Here is a 15,948-nt window from a genome sequence, read left to right on the forward strand (position 1 = left end):
AGTGTCAGATTTTTCGTATCTTTGCTAAACTAAGGACAACGTAACATTTTATCTGCCCCGCCCATTACATCTTCTTAGTTACCAATCAAATCAAAGGTTGTTAAGATGATCTGATTTACGCAGAAAAAAATTCTGACATTGGAATTGTCTTAATGACATTTTATTTTTTAAAACCTAAAACAATAATTGTGCACTTGACAGCAAAATTCTAACCTTAAATTTTTTTATGTGGTAAATGTGATGAAAAATTTTACAGATTGAATCTGGCTTTGATTCTCATTGGTCAATTTATGTGAGCGGAGCAGATAAAAAGTTATAACGGCAATACTATAACTCAGCTAATAAACGTCAAACAACTGTCAGTATGATTCAAATTTTAACGCAAAAATTATTTTTACTTCAGATCATAAAAGATTAATCTTACTTTCGTAATGGTGTTTTCAAGAAGAATGGACATACAGCGCTGTTGCCTGTTTGGCCGAGTTTCGGCAAAATTTTCTAAATTTAAAGTGAAACGTGTGTATGCAACCAGAAATACTTCCATCGCCGTCAACATACGGCCAAGATTTCAACGCCTTCTTTGATCTAAATAATTGTTGATCGCACGGTACAATCTTTCAATATCTTTTACCTGAAAATGAACGGTGAATTGTCTTCAAACTTTTGGTGAGATATAGCTGAATATCTTTCTACTTTAATATCGTTTTTTATTATAATGTTAAATGGGCGTCCCTACGCTATGGGGAAAAGTGTCAATTGGTTCCTAGAGTAAGGTCGGCCTGAGATATGACATTTGATGGGGGTGTGCATAGACAGAAAACAGTCGGACGAGTCCATCTTTCGTAAAATAGGGGTGTTCAATAGATTAACACTGTTACTGTGACCGGTTTTGCCACGCCACTGGAATATTTTGTCCGCGCAGATTTCCCCGACCAAATGTCATATCTCAGCCCGGCCTTTCTCTACCTGCCATAGGAGACAAAATCGATAGAGATCTCATTTTGAAGGCGATCATCTCGTTTCTAATTCGTTAATAATTTTGAAAAAACTATCCTTGAAAGCAGTTGTAATATACGATATTATTCCAGAATGTAGTGTTTTCCGTTAAACAAGGCAAACACGAAACGAGTTGAAGTTAATATTTCCCGGCGCATCCACCAAATTTGATTACATAGATTTTTACCAAATAAAAATTTCACACAGAGTCTTAAATCACAGTCACAAATTATACATTTTATTAAGTAAACTACAGCTTTAATATTCCACAATACATATTGACAAAAAATTTGATAATTTTTTCTTCGGCTTCCCTTTTCAATTTAGATTAAGGTAGCTGCGATTTACCGACGGATGTAAATTTCTGGGGGACTGCGGTAGCACGCATGGTTAATTTACTCTTTTTACAGTTACTTTAAAATTAAAGTGTTCATACATTATGTTACTTTAATTTGCGTTTCTTTAATTTTTATTAATGATAAATAATCCTATTGGTAGCTCTGTATGTCAAAAAGTTGACATTTGTTATTTCATAAAAAATACTACAAAAGTGCAAAATAAAACATTTAGGGCCGGTTTATTCACCTTCAAGTAAATTTATCTGGCCAGTAGTTGCTATGATTTAGAATCTTCTATTGGTAGATCCATGGTAATTACCGTTCAAATAAAGTTACTTGAAGGTGAATAAACCGGGTCTTAGTCAGCCGAAAAGTCTAATGCAAATGTCGTACTAGGTTTCAACTGATTAGTTGGAGCGCTGTAAAATACCCCTACCATACTCTAATGTAAATACAACTATTGTATTGTAACTATTGTTAGTTGGTGTGTGATCGCTAAGCAAATTCTGATGGCCGATTGGTCGTGGAGTCATGAACAACATTTTACTTAATTGTATCCCCACTGCAACATTTTATCAAATTATATCCCCTCTCAAACCAATTTAATTGACAGTTAGTTGCCTTGAAATACATGTGAAGTAAATAACCTGCATTAATATCATGAAAGCTTTGAATTTATCGATTAATTTACGATAACTTGCCGCACTCGACCAAGTGTGACAAGTTTTTATTATGAAATTTGCACGTTTTGAGTCCCTGTTCAGGAAGTTTGAGTAAATTAATCCTTGTAATTCAAAGCTGTAGTGATATTTGATTAGATTATTTTATGCAAACCTACCTTTGTAAGAAGAATTCTCAATGAATGTACTTAATTAAGTAGACGCTGCTGTGGTTTTTTGAACACAACTGTGACGTTATTTAAAATACTGTTGGTAGAGCAGCAGGAGTTATCGAAATTTTATTGCTGTATGTATGAAATGACGATATTTGATTAGCGGATTTGTGTATGTACTCGTATAAAATAGTCAAATAAATACAACATTATCAGTTATTAAATAGAAAAATTATGATTTTATTGTTTAGGTACATTGGATGTGAATAATTTGCCGAGTTTTTATGTCCCCACGTATTGAATATGTAATTTAATTATCTTCGTAATAAATAATAATAAAGACACGTTTCTAATTTTGAGTAATGTCGCATAATAACTTATACTGAACAAAGACACCAAAAAGAATGAATATTGTATCTCTGTTATTTAACGATTAAAACTCGCCTTCACTTTCCATACATTCTGTTTTTTCCAATGCCAATGTCGTCCGTGAATAGCTTCATAAATTAAATTAAGGCCCCATGCCTTGCACCAGATGGTCCTATTAGATGAGCAATCCTGGAACAATCCTTTTCAGAATCTTGCAGTTCAGTTAAACTGTGAAAGTCTTTGTGTATAAAGGTTCCAAATGTTTTGTTGGTTTATTGGATAAATCAAGATCAATTGTTATGAATTTAAATTTTATCCAGCTTCTCTGTTTTAAACACTTTTGAAACTACCTCCGTCAGTGCGATGATTATTATTGAAAATTGAATAATAAATTAAAAGTGATGTGTGATTATTGATTATAATTAATTACGTATTAAGATTTGGAACAAAAAAAATTAAGTCAGACTTTTGTTCATTAATTTGCAATTTGATTAACGAGGGCATAGCCCGAGTTAATCAAGCAAATGAGTGAAAAAAAGAGACTTTCATAACGTGTTGTACATGCTATTTTTTTGCATATCGTTGTAAGTTGAAAAATTTGACCTAAGAGGAGTTACGAAAAATTTAAAAAAAGGTAGGTATGCTTTGACAATCAACTCCATGGAGGTGGAATAAAATGGTGCAAAAAAAGTACATATTACTTTCACTACCACTTTTCGTTTAAAAAAGTGCTACTTTCATTACGATATGCAAAAAAAAACTCTTTTGTTAGAGGTCATCCAAATTTCACCCCGCGTCAAAACTAATTAGAGAAGTGACAAGCAAACGAAAGACTTTCCGATAACAAATTTTGACAAAGTGTTTTTTCGCGCCGTTCCCTATTAATTTGTTTTTTGATTTTTAGTTAAATGCTGTGTTCCACGTTTTATCCTAAATTTTAAACTTGAAATGGATAATTACAACAATGTTTAACCCAAAAAGTTTTACGTTAATAGTAGTTTATTTAACGAGTTCGGAGGAATTTCTGACAGTGTCGAACAAAAAAATTTAATAAATAAATAATGTATTTGTCTCTTGCTTGGTGTGCAATATCAAGGTAGGTTCTGCTAGTTCCTAAATTTCTCTTTTTGTTCGACACTGTCAGAATTTGAGAATTTTCTCCTGTGAGCGGATTTTGATAAATGTCACAACTTGTCAAAACGAAACGTCAAGCGAATTTTAAAGATTTTAAGCGATTTGGAGCCTTTAAGGGGCCCGTCGAACAAAAAAACGTTGTATTCAACTCGTTCGTGTGTAAATTGGGCCTTTTTTGGCACTCGTGGGCCTTTAAAACGCTCGTTTCACTAGCGTTTTAAACTGGCCCACTCATGCCAAAAAAGAGCCCAATTTACACAAATATAGTAGTTTATTTAACGCCCAATTACGCGCCCAATTTACACAAGAACTCGTTAAATAAACTACTATTAGGAATTTGTGTGGAGTTTACTGTAAATTTAGCTCGAAAATTTAAGTTTTACGCTTGAATCAAGCATATTTTTTGCAGGAATTATTTATGAAAGCTTTGTAAAAAAAATGTAAAAGAATAGGAGAATGCGAATAATGGAATTAAATGAAATTTTCTAATTTGAAATTTCAATTGCGTGTTTTCATGTCTGACTGAACCCCAGGTTTGAATGATTAGGCATGCCTATTTATTGCTTATTTCCTCCTCGAACACCACAATATTCTCACTGATTTTGTTTAACCACCCAATTATTCTGAATTCCTCAAAAATTAACACACGTTAAGTAAATTTAAAAATTTTTAATTGACATGTCTGCCTCGGTTCTGCAATTTTCCGTTCATTTACATAAAAAGCAAAACTAGTACGTACAAAAAATTACCCGTTCCACAACTTGTTGACAAACTAATTCTGAAAAAAGTTTTTCTAACTTTTGGACTTGTCTCCACCTCCACGACAGCATTTATTTTATGATCTTAATTTTAGTGAAAGATGGAACTAACCTTCTGATAGACTCAATATTGTGCGTAAAACATTTTTTACACTCTTAGTAAGCATCTAACATTTTTGGGACCTCTCTCGATCTTCGGATTTACATAACCTAACCTTGAATTTACGAATTAACAGCATAAAGGGATTATAAAGAAAACAAATCAAGAGTGCTACCTCATTTGTTTTATCGAAACGTTGGTTTTATCTTGATCGTACGCTAATTTATATGATATGATCAAAAAGTCTTTGGATCAGGGTTGCCGTGGAATTCACAAGTTATCTATGAAGTTATTTATTTCAATTATTTTTGACATTTACGTGACAACTTTCAAGTTAGCAAGCAGGTTATAATAACAACAGCACATCGTTGACGTTTCGTTGACATTTCCGCGAAAAACATGTGACGTCGCGTTTGGCAATAAAGATGGTAAATGACCCATTCTTGCGAATATAAATTGTTCCTCTTTTTATTTTATACATTTTCTCCATTTTCAGATGATAATAATAATAATAAAATTCACAATTATAATTCCAACGTCTAAAATTTATGAGGCATTATTTATTTATAAAGTGGCGTTTGAGACCACAAATTTTCTACGCCCATGCATTGAACGCATAGAATTCCGAGCTACGACATGAGCGATAATAATTTGCAACGCCTGCTTTGATTTGTTCTAACAAGTCGATTAATGAAATTGATAAAACAATCGACTTCTGTGTAATCAAGATTTGATGATTAGGGGATAAATAAAAAATGCTGAAATATGATCGGTTCAAATATATAAAATGCGATTTTCATCTGAGATGCGCGAAACTGTGTACGATTCTGGTTTGACGTTTATTAATTGGTGCACTCGGTGAATCCTTTTATGAAGAAATCTCTGTCAGCTGAAGAAAACGAATCCCTTTCTCTCGTAAAACCCAACCGAACAAAAATTTTCAGTTTACAGCACCCGATTCAATTTCAACTCCCCCAATTAATCTCGCAACTTTTCTCACGTACTAAATTCAGTACGCGTTTTCGACGTCACGAATAGTAGATAAAAAGGGTGCCAGCGAGGTCCTTTTAAGGGCGACTTTTCCACCATCATGTCCGTGACGTGACCTGCGATAGTTAAATTAGGGTTGACGATAAATCATAATTTGTGTCCCTCGATAGTAAATTTGTGGCGGTTTTCGAGCTCGAGGCGCTTGATAAATTGAGAAAAATTGCCGAGATTGGATGTGTTAAATTTAAAGGCAGAGCATGTAATTTGCATAAAATACATCGTTCATTTGGAAGGTTTTTTTGGTCGGAGGGTGAATGCGTAATTTATAATCGAATACAAACAAAATGGGAAAGCTCGTTCCGTTAAAGGACGGAAATGGTCTAATTTTTACGCTTTAAATTTTACAATGGGAAGCAGGATATATCAAACAAAAGGTACATGGCTCACAACATTTCTACAAACATTGGAACAGGTTTAAAAACACGATTTTATTTGAATTGGAACGCGAAATTGGTTTCAATAGAATTTGCTGTGTGGAAAAACAGATTGCAAATTTTGACAATCTGATTAAATCGAACCGTATCCATCAAACACATCACACAGTATAAAAAGTGATAGAGTACGTGCAAAGAGAATTTTTTAAATATTTCATACTGAAAAACACGAGCAGACAAAACTGTACAAATTCTTTTATTATTTCGTGTACAGCATAAAACTAAAACTCTTTTCAGTTGCATAGTAACGTGTGTTCAAAAAAAAAATGTAGCTAAGTGGCCTCGCTTTTGTTTCCGCTAACGTATGGCGTAGCTTCATCAACTGTCAAATATTTCGTGAAGCAGGAAGTGTAGGACAAAAGAGAAGAAGTGAACTCCCATCAATACGTATTATAGAAACAGTTGAAAGAACTGAAGGAAATACAAAAGAATGACCCGAAAATTTGAATGAAGGTATGATTATGAGGTTATGTGTCTGAAGGATTTGTCGACTAAAAAGGGGATCTACATTTGGAGAGAGTAAACCACGGCCTGCTTGATCCGTTATGTATATTATACAGGGTTATTCACGCAAGATGACGAGCCTGACCTGGTAAAAATGTAACCCAAAATACACTTTACAAAGAATTCATTGTGTTTTGGTATTTAAAAATTAAATCAGGAATCCAAGTAGGTATTCTATTAATTTGAAAGATATATCTGCCATTGCATTTTTCGTTCATTTAGTATTTGAAAAAACTTTCAAACGATGATAGAACCGATATGATTCTACTTACCCATTACTTTTGTGATTTTAATTGCTTATTATTGTTAATAAATCATAATTTGTTGAGAGAGGTATTTTTCTGTCAGAACTTGACATCCATTAGGCTGACGTTAAAAGCTGTCTATGTTTTATGTGCATGCCGGATAATGTAATAGGGATCGAGATTGCTTTGTAAATTGTCTTTTGGGTTGCATTTTTACCTGGTCAGGCTCGTCATCTTACGTGAATAATCCTCTATTGTATTCTCAATTTGGTTGTAGGTCGTAAAATTTTATTGCATATTATGAGGGATTAACGGGCACAATGGTTGGGTTTGAAAAGGTTAGGAAGCGGCGCGTGCCGTTTGCCGTACAATGCAAATATAGAAAATGTACAATACAACCCTGCTTAAAATATTACCTGCTAGTGGTAAACTAGGATTTATAAGCCCCGCAAGATCTTTAACTTAAAGTACCATAAAATTTTACGACCTACAACCAAATTGAAAACACAGTACAGGGTTATACACCGAAAAGTTCCAGCGAAAATTGAATGTTATGCAACACAAAATACCAAAAGCTCAGATTGCTATGACTCAAGTTGCAAAAAACCACTTTGCCTTTGCAACAGCACTTTTATGGCATTAGTCACTTGAAATTACTTTAAAACTGTACTTATATGGAAAATATTCAACCCAAACTATGATTTTCTGGTCCCTTTGTGCCTTTATTTGGTTCAAAAATATGAAAAAAATGCTGTTGCAAATGACAAGTGGCTTTTTGCAAATTGAGTCAACTATAGATACCATATTTTTGTTCTGTATGTAAGGTTATAAGAAGAATCATTTTACAGTCTGACATGATAAAAAAATTCGTACGTTTTACAACCTGCAAATGTTTAGTCTCAAAGATATCCAAATAGGCCTATTTCTAACGTTGAGTTCATCCAATATTTCTTCGTATAACCTTACATAGAAAACAAAATGTCATTTTGACTTTTAAATTAAACTACTTTGATTCCTTATTTGAAAACGTTAAACATGACATCTAGCAATCTGAGCTTTTAGTATGTTGTGTTGCATAACATTAAATTTTCGCGGGAACTCTACAGTCAATAACCCTGTTTGATAATACTGACAAAAAAAAAAACAAAAACAGGATGTACCCTTATGAGAAGGAAGTTTGTCAAAGTGTATTAAGCTATACCATATCAATCAATCACTCCATTCACACCGTAAGGATAGTCGCATTAATTTTCCTTAATTACTGTTAACGACTCTCGTAAAATAATAAAGCGATAGTACATTTGATGTCCAGCCAACACATAATCAATTATATGAATAATGGAAACATGTTTATACATACAAAGCAACAGCGAGGAATTTGATACCAACTTGTTTATCATTAATGTAACGAACGTAACGTAAATAGTTTTTATTCGTTACCTGTTGTTAGTCAAGTGATAATAAAATGTTATTTCTGGAACAGCGGGAATATTTGTGTATTCTCTATATCTTTACATCACTGGCTAATAATAGAAACCTGTAGCGTAACCCGTTCAAATCATCAAAAAATGTAGGGTGGTTTTCATATACGTGTAATAAATTTATGTTGTGCGAAAGAGATTCGCCTAGAAACTATTTATATTAAGAAATCAAAAAACTACTTTGCCGTAACAAAGGAAACGAAACGAATAGGGGAAGTAAATAAATAAACAACGCAATTATTGGGGTCATTAAATAGTAGTAGAAAAATACTAGTTCAGTAAAACCGCTTTTCTAACGTACTGCGTATACTGTTTTATGAAATATTTAATATAGATAAAAAGTGATACTTATTTAAAAAAAATATATGAAAATTACAAATAAAAAAATAATACACAATTTACTTTAGTGGCATAAATAAATAATAGTTATTTACCCAACGTATGCGGGAAATTTGTTCCAGCAAAAGTTAGGTACAATATTTTTTAACGAATAACTCACAAAAATTTTAAAATAAAATGTTAAAAGCAAATAATTCAACATTTGTAACTTTTTGCTATTGGGTTGGTAGTACTTTCAGCGCCGATGTCGCATCCGGGATGTCGGTTTCTGTCATTTTTCCGTTTTTGTTATAATTTAGTCAAAATGAGCGACTCTAACAATAGTTGTTTATATTAGAGTACGATAGGGGTATTTTACAGCGCGAAAACTAGTGAATATTTGTTTTATGATTTAAAAAAATCTAATACAATCTCGCTCGCGCGCGCCTACTAAGTATTAATATTTTGCCGAAATAAATGATAATATTCGTATTATGAAGGTAGGTTTTTATTTATTTTGTATTATTAAAATGTTTCTTGTTTTATTCAAAATTATTGATTGTAAATAAAATAGTGTACAAACTTCGGCAAAAATACCGTTCCTGTGTTTTGAGAACTATGTAGTTCACCTCGAGGCAAGCTTCTCGGTAAACTATATTCTCTCGACAGGAATGGAATACTTTCCGCCTCGGTATGTAATACAGTATATTAGATTTTAGTTCACAAAAGTGAAACCAAATTGACATTTGCTCAAATTTTTTAACAAACAAAATGTTCGATATTGAAACAGAGAGTACCCCTCCTCGGAATTGCGGTAATGCGCATAAAAATTAACATTCAATCTCTTACCTGAGAAAAGCAAACTACGATACCAAAAAAACGTACAGAGATTTTCGCAATTGGTGCGATAGTAGCGCCCCCACAGGTCAGTTATTGGTTTCATTACTTAAATGAAAGGAAGAATTTTTGGGAAAATGTTTATTGTCTGCATAAATTTGTGACAGCAGAAGTATTTTTATTACATTCGCTATAAATCAAAATCATGTCTGATCTCTCATCCTTCGAATACGTTTTAATTGTCGTAATTTAACTTTTTCGTAATTGTCACTTGTGACAAATAAAATTATTGGAAGCAAAACCATCGTGGATTCATATTTTCATTTTAAAACAATACGATATTTAAAATAGCCACGTTCACTTTGGAAATGTATTGTTGGTTGCTTTTTCAATTCCGCCGGGCTTACTATCATTCGTGAAATATCCTGTATATATTTTAATTGACATTTACTAATTTAAAAATTATTAGTAGATGTAGGTACTTTGATTTATTTAAAAAATTTCTTGACAACCTTAAAAAAAATGTTTTTTTTTCCAGAGGAACCTGAAGAAATTACTGAAGCAGCAAATGCTGTGGTTTCAATTTTGAAATTATAACTTTAATAAACTTTTAAAATCTCGTAAAATGTTCGATTTTATTTCATTCATAATGAAAACTACCTAGGGTTTTTCTAAAACATTATTTATTTAGCAAGGGAATAATTTGTTACTTCTGTCATGATTTTTGTATCCCAGAAGATGATCAAGTGATGACTATTCCCGATCGTAAAAGCACTTTTAATAAAGGAACAATAAAAGCCTGAAATTTATTGCATTGTCTTCATATCTTTTCACACTTCCAGGAGTAAAAGGACTAATTTAAGTCCATCTTTCTAGAACTGAAGTATCAATTTTAAGTGCTTATTCACAATGGACATAAGACATAAGAAATACATAAGAGATACCTAAGAATAATTTGTAAATTTGGGCAATTGGAAAATAATGTATAACTCGAATATGATTCTTTATGGCTTTTTGTACACAACAGTAATGTTCACTGAGGTCACTTCTCATAAGTTACGTAAAAATTAATAGTATATCCACTGCATGTATCATGAATTTCTTATGCCTTATGTCAAGCTTAAATCCATTGTGAATAAGCACTAATACCACAAGGATTGAATATTTTCAAAAGTATCAAACGATTAATGAAAAATAAACAAGTGTTATTATACCAGAGGAACTAATTTTTTTTCTATAACTATTCTATTGAATTGAATATTTGGCCCACATGGTAGAGGCTTTAGTTATTTTTTGTTTTTCAAAAAATTATAGAAACACATTTTCTTCTTTACTTCTCCTTGCACAATTCCACAAATTCGTAAAAAAATCATATACCTTTTTTCATTTAAATGATTAGTTCTGCATTTGCTTTGCCGGGGACCTCTCGAATTTCATCCAATATTATTCCAAGTATTTTATCTTCTGACAATAATACAAAAAAATTAATACACTGACCGGCATAAAAAACGACTCACTTTGAATTTTAAGTAATTCATTGTCTTAAAAAAATTTGTTGGTATCATGTTGTATTGATAAGTGTTAATTAAGTTATTCTGTGCCAAAGAATATCCGACAAACAAAACATTAAACCCAGCAAATAATATTTTAATGAAAAATGATTAAAGTAATTTTTTAGAAAAAATTCTATGATGAAAAATTGCCAAAATTTTAACAGTATTTTGAATTAGTATCTCGTATTGTCAAATTAAATTTTTTAACACGTATGACAACTGACAAAAACACAACATGGAAGTAGCGCGCAAAGTTTTCTAATAATTTATTTAATAATAATAATAAATAAACAAAGCAATTCGGTTCCCATGGTGACCATAGCACTCCCGATCATTGAAAATACCCCAATTTAACTATTATAAAAAAATAAGCGCAAATATAGTTAATTTCAAGATTATTTATTAAAAAAATCATAATGAGTCGCTTTTTGTGCCGGTCAGTGTATTTCAAAATCAAAAGATTTTACACAGTTTTATTTCTAAATACGGCTCTCGATATACCGGGTGTTCATTAAAATTTCCCGTCAAAGTGGGCGTTGAAGAGTCGATTGTGAACGCATCATGGATTATAAATTCTGTTAAAGCTAGTTTATTTTAAAATAAACCAAACACATGACTCTGAATGCCAAAATTGTTTTTTGATTGGTTGATTAATATGCATTGCCTCAATTGTAATGTCGTAAAAACTTTTCGGTCTCAACATCATTACGCTATATTAATAAATAAAAAGTTAATACATCACATACTTGTATTCACCCTTATTGGGCACAATTTTCTTGTCATTAATAAATGATTATTTTATGTATAATTTTAAACGCTATTTGAGCACTGATACGTTTTCGAATGAGATTTAAAATCTGTGTGCACTTCCATTTGGTAAATGTGTCATCCCACAAGTCCCAAATCCAACAAGCCCAATCGGTTTCTAACCTGAATAACTTCGTTAGCGATAATCCCAACGCAAACCCTCGCAAATCGAGTCAACTCCTGTGATCTACAATATGCGCGCGGATAGGGCCAGAATGGCACTCACCCCGCAACAAAAAAAACTTCATTACCATAATTGCAAAATTTCATTTTCGCTGAATCTTTTAAAATCACGCCTAACAGAAATTTCAAGCTTTTAAACGTCATTCCGGGACAAAATACGCCGTTGACACAACAACCCCTGCCACCGGCAACTGAAAACTTGCCACTCGCTGCAATTATTATTTCTCTTGGCAAAATGGGTCCGCTGTCGGAAATTTTTCTCCCTCCTCGATCTCGAGGGGGCAAGTTGGGCGTTAAATTTTCAGCGGCCGGGCCAAATTGAAAATTTTTTCGGCGGAGACCGTTACCTGATAATCTGAAGAAGTGGATTCAACGGGTCGGGCGACGACCATCCGGACGTGGATTCCGCACTGACGCAAAACCGAAGCCACTTGCTCGGAACCCAGTCCTCGGAGATTAACCTCGCCGATTTGTAAGATGTGGTCGCCGCTTTGTAATCGTCCGTCCTGCAGGAACAAAAAATGTCAAAGGACGAAAGTTTTTAAATGTTTTAGGGTCGCGCTGCGGTTACACCCTCCGATCCTCCAGTCGGGAACTGAAGGGAAGCTGAGTTGTTTTGTTGATGTTTTTTACCGTGGGAGCATCAACGGTTGTTCATTGCCGCGCCGAGACGTTAAAAATTCAACACCACTTAAAGGTATCGATGTTTTATTTTTCCATTTAGTAAGGATCGAAGTAACTAATTTTACGTGACCGATTGTACTAAGGGAAAAACGGGATTTACAGATTCACGAGTCGCCACTATCGGTTAATAATAATAAAACGCACAATTATAATTCCAACGTCTAAAATTCATGAAGTATGATTTATTAGAAGGTAGCGTTTGAGACCACAAAAAGTCTACGTCCATGCATTTGCATATGAATCCGCTACGACGTGACGGATAATTTGCAACGCCTGCTCCGATTTGTTTTCTTTTTATTCACTTTGTATGTACTATTATTTGTATTTTCTTTATTTGTCGATTACAAGCCAATTTAATTTTTCTGTAAACAAAAACCACATGTTCTTTTTGGAACCCTCAAAATGCAAGTGTTGCCAATAGTTATATTGCAAAAATTGCTAATATTTCATAGCTTATGAAAAATAGGAGGTGTTTGTCAATATGTATAATAAACTAGCCAAAACTGAATAGGGAAATCTACAATTTTTCTTAGAAAGCAAAATAATTGCCCCAATCCTTCCACGTATTCTTAAACACTAGATAAATTTAAAATGTTACAGGTACTTGGAACATTACATCAAATGTGTATCTTTATATATTTCTAACACATTTCATTATAAATTTTAAACTGTATTTATAAAAAATTCAAAAATGGAAAAATTCCCTATTCATTTTTGCTTAGTTTACAATAGTAGTTTATTTAACGAGTTCTTGTGTAAATTGGGGTTTTTAACATATTGTTTACAAAATACAAATACATATTTTCAAATCGTTGTACATAAAGAATATTTTGCACCAGTAGTAGTAACGGTGTATTCACTGAATTTGTTGGTTTAATTTGTTGACATCAAAATTACTTTGCTAATTTCGAAAAAATCATATTTTGTGGAAATAAAATTGGAAAATTGGAAAATATTTCTGTCACCATCAGCCAAAGGTCATGTTTGATACATGGGCGTAAATCAGAATTTAATAGAGTATTGAAATGCGTAAAAAAATTGGGCGTTGCCATTTTAAAAATATGGCGATGACGTGATTGCGCGGAAACAGGAAGGCGAGGAAAATTTTTAAAATATTTCTTTTAGGGAAAATGAAAATGGCATGTCCTAGTTCCTTTCCTCAACGGGAAAGAAAAGATTTCCATTATACCAAACTTTTGGCGCTAACTGTTTAGGTATTCACAAATGTGAAAAGGAAAAAATATATCGAATCGCCTAAATATCACAAAACCACGTCTAATAAATTTTATCAAGATGCAACGATGTTCAAAAGTCAAAATGAATAGTAATAAAAAGAAATAAATTTATTAACGATATTTTTTTATAAAAGGAGACATTAATAACGGGTGACTATTAAAATTTTCACTTAGGATTGGCTATGGATCATTCTTTGTTTTCCGTTGCACCTTAGCCACTGACAAGTTTGACATTGCAATAACTGTTTTTTCTCTTAATTTGGTTATGTTTCAATTATTGTACTAACTGACATTTGTCGTTCGTTCTTGCGTGTGTCTAAAGTAACAGAAAAAATAAAAACTCGTTCAAAGCCAACTCCAAGTGAAAATTTTAATAATCACCCGTTATAACTAACTTGCAGTCGTTACCTTAGCTGCATTAGCTAAGTACACTTGTATTCAAAAAAATCGCGTACAGCATTTAAACCTAGTAAGCAATTTTTATAGGTTTTTGTATCGTTTAAAAACGGACTTTTTCTGTCATTCTGACAACAGTTATGAGCATGAGCAGTCTTAGGACAGAATAGTCCCGGACAAGTCGCCAAGTACAACTTTGCATAATACCCCGCTCACATAAGGTCTATTTTTTAATCAAAGAACCACAACACCGCAATTTACACCCAAAATAGAGCTGACAACATTGTACAGTCGATGGACAAATAAAACTGGGACAAAAATGACAATCACATAAGTCAAAATTTACAAATTTGCATCGTTTAATTACGGCTTTATCACAAATAGGTTAACTTTTGTATGACATATTATATAGACACTGACAAATATATTGACAATTCAATGGTCTGATTTACATAGATTAAATTTTAAGTGTCCCAGTTTTATTTGTCCACCGACCGTACCTACACTTTTGACATAGGGTGAAAAATCTCATCATATAAAAATTGAGGTTATTATAACAACTAATAACAACTAATTTGAGAGTTTAATAAATGTCTTAGTTTGCAAGGCATTTTTAATAACACGTTCAAATTTTAAAGCGAGTTTGCATACTTTCTGACAGGCGTTGGCTGGAATAGGATATCATCAAATACCCTAAATCTAGTAAAATTTTATATTTGCAAACCTAAATCAACAGGTCGTGGTTCTTTGATTAAAAAACAGAGTATATGTATAAACACGATTCAGCTGGTTCGCTTTAATAACAGGCGAACATTCTGAATCGTGTTTAATGTTTATGTGCGAGCGAGGGATTACGCAAAGTTGTACTGGTCGCGACTGTCAGGTACTGTTTTGTCCTAACACTGGTTATGAGACAGGTTATGTCATGTCTTAATTTTTAGATAATTTTTATTTGAATATTACATTAATATTTGGTCGTGGCGCCGTTTGCATTTATATCCCCATTTAGTCTACGTGGCTCCACTTTTCTTGTTCAGAAACTTTTGGTATTGGCATTTTTCAATAACCTAGGTGTCGCAATATGCCGTTAATAAACGCCAGAACAACAAAATTACGCAGGCAAATAATAGGTGTACGCGATTTTTTTGAATATCATCTAATACAAACAACTGTCACTATGAGTCAAATTTTAACGCAAAAATGGTTTTTACTTCAGAACATAAAAGATTAATCTTACTTTCGTAATGGTGTTTTCAGTAACGGAGAATGGACATACAGCGCTGCTGCCTGTTTCACCGATTTTCGACAAAAATTTCCAAATTTAAATCGAAACAGGTATATGCAACCCAAAATACTTCCAAGCCTTCCAGACATTTCTCAACATACGGCCAAGATCTCAAAGCCATCTTTGATCTAAATAATTGTTGATCGCACGGTATAACCGCGACCATTTTCCTTTTCAGGTTTCCACGGCGGAAGTAACGGTAATGCTGCTGGAAGAGGTTCCCGTCGAAGACTTTATACAGTAAATGAAGGTTTTCAGATGTAAACTGTATGGTTTGTATCATAACAAGCTTCTCTAGCAAGAAGAAGAGTCCACTACACATGTAGAGAAACTCTCCTGAGAAGGCGTTGAGCGGATTTGCAGTGAAAAAACATTAGGATGGAAGGAAATAATGGAAAATGGGAAAATA

General features: G+C 33.0%; 1 protein-coding gene across 6 annotated transcripts in view; it reads right to left on the bottom strand.

The window, feature by feature from the left end:
- Positions 1–15,948, bottom strand: part of LOC138123069 (multiple PDZ domain protein-like) — a 336,364-nt gene that overhangs the window by 214,945 nt on the left and 105,471 nt on the right. For 5 of the 6 annotated variants that reach the window (XR_011156695.1, XM_069037586.1, XM_069037585.1 and 2 more), the window contains exon 4: positions 12,287–12,445. The exons of the other annotated variant lie outside the window; for it this stretch is intronic. Coding sequence is in view for 4 of the 5 variants with exons in the window: in XM_069037586.1 (XP_068893687.1) it covers positions 12,287–12,445 (159 nt within the window). In the remaining variant the exon portion in view is untranslated. The remainder of the gene's footprint in view (positions 1–12,286; positions 12,446–15,948) is intronic. 6 annotated transcript variants of the gene reach the window in all.

This window comes from Tenebrio molitor, chromosome 2 (genome assembly GCF_963966145.1).
Source record: "Tenebrio molitor chromosome 2, icTenMoli1.1, whole genome shotgun sequence".
In the NCBI taxonomy this organism is placed as follows: Eukaryota; Metazoa; Arthropoda; class Insecta; order Coleoptera; family Tenebrionidae; genus Tenebrio; species Tenebrio molitor.